The sequence below is a fragment of the Diabrotica virgifera genome, chromosome 9 (genome assembly GCF_917563875.1).
Source record: "Diabrotica virgifera virgifera chromosome 9, PGI_DIABVI_V3a".
In the NCBI taxonomy this organism is placed as follows: Eukaryota; Metazoa; Arthropoda; class Insecta; order Coleoptera; family Chrysomelidae; genus Diabrotica; species Diabrotica virgifera.
The window spans coordinates 120,588,407-120,595,235 of record NC_065451.1 but is presented as its reverse complement, the minus strand read 5'-3'; the positions used below and the strand labels follow the sequence as shown (position 1 = coordinate 120,595,235).

The window sequence follows — 6,829 nt, the reverse complement described above, 5'->3', positions numbered from 1 at the left end:
CAAACAAAAAATATATCTTCTATTAAAGGTTCAAATATTTAGTGTAATAATATCAACTTTGTATTTAATTTTATTAAGATTAGTACAAGATGTTGTAAATTTTTGGTTGTAAAATTTAATTTTCTTACCTTCAGGAGCTTATACTCGTATATAAATATTTAATATATTCTATATTTGATAAATTATTATTTTTTCTGTCAATTGTTTGTAGAATTTAACTTCTAGTGTGTTTATATCAGAACTATCTAACACATTAATTTAATTTTTCCTTCAGGAAATCTTCAATTTTAATAAACACAGCCAATAAACACTTCAATTTTAACCAGACAAATAAATAAACTGTTCATTTTGTAGGAAGGTTGTTGTTTTACTTTTATTTCCAACATTTTTATTTCCTACAGTTTACCCCAGGATGTATGTTGTTCAATAGTAATCCACGAACCATACATATTCTGTTTTATGTTTTGCTTAGTGAGTATAGGGTTAAGTACCTGTACGTACTAGTTATGCAACGAATGTCATTTTTTTAACATCCGCGAATGCGAATATCTGCCACCGACATTCGCGAATGCAAATGCGAATATTGAGTTTTTTTTTAATTTGACGCCAATTAACTAAGGCTTGCCGGCAGTGTCGTTCGCGCGACATGTGTATGTGTACATTTGTATTTTGTTCCGAAAATTACTGAATTGCAATCCGAACCCATCCAACGGATGTCGTAGACATAATAATTAACAATCATATTTTATATCTGTGATATATGATACTGTTAAAATATCCTATATCAAAGGTTAATATACAGGGTGTTTATTTGGGAAAGTAACATACGTTAACTGCAGAAAGGGGACACTTAGGCGGCTCAAATATACTATACTTAATGGGTCAAACATTGATAAAAATGAATATGCCTTAATAATTTCAGGATTCAAATTAAAAATTTTACCAGTAAAAACTCTGTGTCAGAAATTCAAAGTATACCACTAAATTTGGTTTTTCATTCTCTTTTAAGTGTAGAATCCATTCCTTTTTAATTTAATGTACAGGGTGTTATTTTTGGCCGGAGCATTTTTCCAATATTTTTTAATCCGGAACTGGATTTTTTTATTAAAAATATTTTAATGGATTAGGCACCTTAAAGAATATTCGCCACCTTAAAGAATATTCGCGTTCCGAATATAAAAAACATACATCGTGGTTAAAAAAGTTATAAGTCGTATATCAATTTTTTCTGCTTCGAGCTCTCGCAATTCACATAACTTTCTAATTTAAAATCAAAATGTTGCCAAAAAAATATTTTGCCGAAAATTCAAAGTATATTACTAAATTTGGTTTTTCCTCCTCTTTTAAAGTACAGAATCCATTTAAAACAAATATAGGTCAGAGCATTTTCCAATATTTTTTAATCTGGACCTGATTTTTTATAATTATACATAATTAATTGCTTGAACACCTTAAAGAATATGCGTATTCTAATATAAAATAAATATGCGTACATGGTATTTTTGAGACCAACTAAGCGTTCCGTTTCTACAGTTAACGTATGCTACTTACCCAATGAAACACCCTGTATAATTACAATGTATAAAATAACATTTATATTAATTTCATATACATAGATCAATTTCCTGTTGCACCTAAAATTCCTCCTCCTACCCCTCCTCGCAAGACTTCAAGTCTACCTGCTTTATCCAGAAAAATGTTATGTTACGAGCCCTAACAACTATATGTTGGAACAAGCAGTTATTTGGCGAATAAAATGCCAATTTACCGAAATTCTTTTATTTACATTTTTTTTTTAAATGTAAATATGAAATTAACAACATTTTTTATGATGTATGGAATTATTTCTACGGTTTAATTATATATTTTATGTTCAATACTGTTCAATTAATTGTTTAATGATCGAAAACTGCTGACAACTAAATATTGGAACATTTTAAAATTTCCTGGCGTTTTAGCGTGCCTGGCGAGAAATGAGTGAAGTTTTATAAGCTTGACGGAAAGAAGGCTTTGAAATCAAACATACGAGTAGCTAGTTTGTTGTCAACAATAATTATTATAACAATAAAAATGTATACCATTTTTATTCAATTATTTAGTCAATTATTATAACGCGTCATTTGAGTTTGAATAAATTAACAACTGTCAGTTATTATCGGTAAAATACAATAATGGCACGCGGAAAACCTACTGATCCAAAAGTGCGAGAAATCATTATTAATCAGTACCACAAGGGTAAAACAATGCGTGAAATTTCCAGTGAATTAACGGTAGCAACATCTACAGTGTTTAATATAATTAAGAAATATGGTGAAACTGCCAGTATTGATGTTCGCGGCAAAAGCTCAGGCCGTCCAAAAGCTGTTTCTCAAAGGAGTGTCAGACATTTAATCAGAATATGTAAGTCGGGAAGAAGAAATACACTACGAGAAGTAACTGCTAGATGGAATAGAGAAACTGGGATGAATGTCTCCAGAGAATGTTGTCGCAAATATATCCACAAAAACGGTCTTAGTTTTTATAAGGTATGTTTGATAGGTTTTTATTTGCGATATAAATTTTCTATTTTTCTCTTTATTTGAATAGGCCAAAGAAAAACCATTGTTGACGGAAGCTCAGAAAAGGAATCGTTATATTTGGGCTAAATCTAAACTTTCGTGGACCAAACTTGACTGGGACAAAGTTATCTATAGCGACGAAAGCAAATTTGATGTCTGTGTGGGAGATTACCGAAAGCGTGTGATTAGAGAAAAGACAGAAGCAGTCCATAAAGATTGTCTCAAAAGGACTGTAAAGTTTCCACAGGGTATCATGGTGCGGGGTTGTATGTCGGCCAAAGGGGTGGGAACTTTACATTTTATTGAAGGCATAGTAAACGCAGCCAAATATCAAGATATCCTTGACCATTCGTTTTTACCAAGTGCGGCAAGGTTATATCCATCCGGAGATTTTATCTTTCAATAGGACGGAGCCTCATGCCATACGGCTAAATCTACCAAAAAATGGATGGGAGAACATGACATTAAAGTTTTGTCACATCCTTCTAGTAGCCCGGATCTTAATCCAATAGAGACACTTTGGCACAAAATGAAACAACGCCTAAAGTATAGTTTCCACCAGAGGAACATGAAGGAACTTTTGTGTTTCTGTTGCTTGTTGCTTAAAAATGTTTCGCAAAGTTCCTCAAAGTTCCTAAAGTGTTTCTTCTTGTTTCGACAACAAATGTTGCATGTTTGCGATTGTTGGTGGTTTCCAGTTTTAGCGGTAAACTTAAAAAGAAATACGGCAACAACAGGCAACATAAACATATTGTTGTCTGAGTGGAAACAGATACAGCAACTTGTAGTGACTTGTTTTTGTCTAGTGCAGCTCGACGGCGAACGTGGAATAATTTATAGTCGGTCGGACGTGTGAAAAAATAGAAAAATGCCGTTCATGTGGACAAATGAGTTAGTACTCGAATTAATCGAAAACTATAAGCTTTGTGAGTGTTTATGGAATACAAAGCACGCCCAGTATAAATGTAGAAATGCGAAACACGATGCTTGGACAACATTGGCAGAAAAAACAGGCTCAAATATAGAAGAAGTGAAAAGAAAAATGAAAAATGATATTGCACAATTCTATAGAGAAAGAAAAAAATATCGTACGTTAAAAAAGTCGGGAGCCGGCGCCGTATTTATTTCAAAGTGGTTTGCTTATGAAGTCTTGTTGTTTCTTGCGGGCAGGAACAAAGTTAGAAAATGTACTGAAAAAGGAATAACTACAAGTGAGGTACGTATTTTTTTTGTTTTATTTGTAATTTTTATACAAAGTTAAAAATTATTTTGCCATGGAACCATTCCTTCGGGTGACATAAAATATTGAGCAAATTCATCTCGAACTTGTTTAGCTTCCAACGTTGAATTACGTGCTTGTTTTTGCAGTGATGCAAACATATTGTTGTTTATTTCGTTTCTCCAAGAACCTGGGATCCTTTCGCCCGTATCTTTGTCTTCTGAATCAAAGGTGCCAGGAGGTGAGTATGACTTTCGGGAATGTAAACTGCTTCTCAGAAAATTATGGAGATATACACATGCAGCAACAACTAATTCCACTCTGTCGGGTTCAAGTAACATGGGTTTTCTTAATACCCTGAACCTAGCAGACATGATTCCAAAAACGTTCTCAGAAATACGCCTAGCGCGTGACAAGCGGTAATTAAAAATTCGTTTTGAGGAACCTTTCTCTTGAGTGCCAGGGTAAGGTTTCAATAAGTTTGGTGATAGGGGAAAAGCGTCATCTCCTAGAAAAACAAACGGAACAGCTTTTGTTCTTCCTGGCAATGGTTCTAATTCAGGCAAATTGAGCGTGTTTTGATATAACATTTTTTTGAAATGAGTACTGTCAAACACTCCACCGTCGGATATACGACCTTGGCTGCCCACATTAAGATACATCACCTCATAATTTGCGTTGGCCACAATAAATAACACCACACTGAAGAAGGACTTATAATTATAAAATTCACTGCCACTATGTTTTGGTGCTTGTATCATAATGTGTTTGCCATCCATAACCCCGGCACATTTAGGAAAATTCCAAAGATTAGCGAATTGATGTCCCGTAATAAGCCACTCCTCTCTACTCTGAGGCATCTGAAAAATAAAAAACCGGTAAATTTGTTTAATCAAAACTTCTCTCGCTTTAAATATAATTTGTATTTCATATTAAAAGAGTAAGAAGTAAAAATATATTTTTAATTTTCAGGGTGAAGATGATGGGTCAGACAGCAGTGCAACGGACAGCGGGGAAGTTGAATCGCAAGATTCCAATATAGCAGACGAGGCAGATGCAGTAACTGATTCTTCTTTTATTGTTGGAGAGGCGAACAATGACGTCGACACTCTGAACAAAACTGTTGCTGCTATTACTGAAACACCTACAAAGCCTAATGAAAACAGAACCAGATCTCCAACGCCTTCCACAAGCAGCACTACAAAAAGTAAACAGGGACCTAGGCTCTTTAAAAGTCCAAAAACAATGAAGAAAAGACAAGCTGATGTGAAAACTGACGAACGACAGGAAGAGGCATATGTATTGCTGAAGCAGCTACAAAATAAAAAGCCACGTAATCGGTTCCAAATTTTCGGCGAACTAGTTGCCTGTAAAATCGAAAATCTTCAAAATGAAAACGCTAAAAACACGGTAGAGTATTTGATCTCTAATATTTTGTATGACGCATCTATGGGTAAATACGATCGGCCATTTCCATGTTATCAAAGTTGGCATACACCTTCGGCCAATAACAACACAGCAAGATATTATTCAGATAACCAGAACTATTACTCATCCAGTACCAATGATTCTGTAACATCACCAGCCTCAACAACACACACACCTATGCCATCCCCAAATAGCTCTTGTTATGAAACTAACTATCTTCCCCAAACAGAGACAAACAATTCGACACTCTCAAAAGAAAAGCAGCCTTGTAGAAATCTTCAAGAATCATCTATATCTGATGCGATACGTCTGGCCATGTCAGATGCAGGACTTGATGTAAATTACTGATAAAATATTATTTGTTAAAAAGAATATCTCTTTAATTTTTTAATTAGATTTTTTAAATTTTTTATTTAGAATTTAAATAGAATATCTTGTTAATTTTTTTCTCACACTTCAAAAAATTGGTTTTTATTAAAATTTAATAAAATGTCTACTACTAATTACATTATGTCATTTGATTGAAAAGCTGTATATCTACCGAGGTATCTACTTACCTTAAGTTTATCCTTCAGAACTTCAGCGATTACTTTACATACTTCTGGTATAATTCTACTAATTGATGATACCGAAATTTTGAACAAGTACATCAAGGAATGGTAAGAATCGCCTGTTGCAAGGAATCGCAGTGTGAGCAGTAGTCGTTCCATTGGTGAAATGGCTTGTCTATAATTTGTATCTTCTTTCTGTATTTTGGGGGCAATTTGACATAATAACCATTCAAAATCGGTGCTGGACATTCGTAAAAAATTTTTGACACTACCATTATTTTTATTATTTCCTATGTATACATCGTCTTTTTTTAATACATTGAGTAGATGCATGCCACCATATTCACTTCTATCACAGAGACTTGGTTTCACCCAACATTTGTGCATTCTTTTTTTCTTTTTTGCCGACAACACTATATAGGCCGCCGCTGCTGCAGCTATTTCATCATCTTGATCCATGTTTACCAACCGCGGTGGAAACACTAAGTTGCTCTCTCTCAGTTATCAGAAACGACCGGAAACAAAAAGTTCTGTCAGTGGAAATAAAAAGTTTACATTTGTTGCTAATAAGTCCCTAAATTTACAAACAAGAAGAAACACAGGCAACAAAAATGTTGCTACATGTTGCTATTTGTTCCTCCGGTGGAAACAAGGCTTAAGAAATAACCCTCAGCGTACTTTGCCACAACTACGTACTAAATTGCAAGAAATATGGGATAGTTTCACTCCTGAGTTCTGTGAAGGCCTAGTTGATACAATGCCTAATAGAGTTCAGGCTGTTATTCAAGCTAAGGGCGACGTTACGCATTATTAATTTTTATTTTAATTAGTTAAAAACCGCTTGTTCCAATATTTAGTTGTCAGCGTTTTTTGAATCTAACAATTAGTTAAATAGTAACCAACATGAAATATATAATTAAAGTGTAAAAATAATTCTACACGCAAAAAAAAAGTTGTTAATTGCATATCTACAATTATTAAAAAAATTAAATAAAATAATTTCGGTAAATTGGCATTTTATTTGTAAAATAACTGCTTGTTCCAACATATAGTTGTTAGGGCTCGTATAACGT

At 33.8% G+C, this 6,829-nt stretch overlaps 2 protein-coding genes across 2 annotated transcripts; one reads left to right on the top strand and one right to left on the bottom strand.

Moving 5' to 3' along the window:
* The first annotated feature begins 2,171 nt into the window (after positions 1–2,171).
* Positions 2,172–3,391, top strand: LOC126891276 (uncharacterized). Its single transcript, XM_050660455.1, has 3 exons — positions 2,172–2,525; positions 2,587–2,790; positions 3,365–3,391. Exons 1-3 carry the CDS (start codon positions 2,172–2,174, stop codon positions 3,389–3,391), a joined length of 585 nt encoding a protein of 194 aa, XP_050516412.1.
* A 379-nt stretch (positions 3,392–3,770) lies between these two features.
* Positions 3,771–6,215, bottom strand: LOC114340529 (uncharacterized). The gene is made up of 2 exons (XM_028291279.2): positions 5,763–6,215; positions 3,771–4,637 (listed from the first exon to the last, which is right to left on the bottom strand). Exons 1-2 carry the CDS (start codon positions 6,213–6,215, stop codon positions 3,816–3,818), a joined length of 1,275 nt encoding a protein of 424 aa, XP_028147080.2. The 3' UTR covers positions 3,771–3,815.
* Positions 6,216–6,829: the final 614 nt, after the last annotated feature.

What these genes read in the sequence shown, in the direction of transcription:
- LOC126891276 (XM_050660455.1), top strand. Translation starts at nt 2,172, where the DNA reads ATGGCACGCGGAAAACCTACTGATCCAAAAGTGCGAGAAATCATTATT. An exon ending in ACGGTCTTAGTTTTTATAAG is followed by an intron (nt 2,526 to 2,586) that starts GTATGTTTGATA and finishes TTATTTGAATAG; the next exon opens with GCCAAAGAAAAACCATTGTT. An exon ending in AAGATTGTCTCAAAAGGACT is followed by an intron (nt 2,791 to 3,364) that starts GTAAAGTTTCCA and finishes GTTTTTGTCTAG; the next exon opens with TGCAGCTCGACGGCGAACGT.
- LOC114340529 (XM_028291279.2), bottom strand. Translation starts at nt 6,215, where the DNA reads ATGGATCAAGATGATGAAATAGCTGCAGCAGCGGCGGCCTATATAGTG. An exon ending in TTCTGAAGGATAAACTTAAG is followed by an intron (nt 4,638 to 5,762) that starts GTAAGTAGATAC and finishes TTTATTTTTCAG; the next exon opens with ATGCCTCAGAGTAGAGAGGA.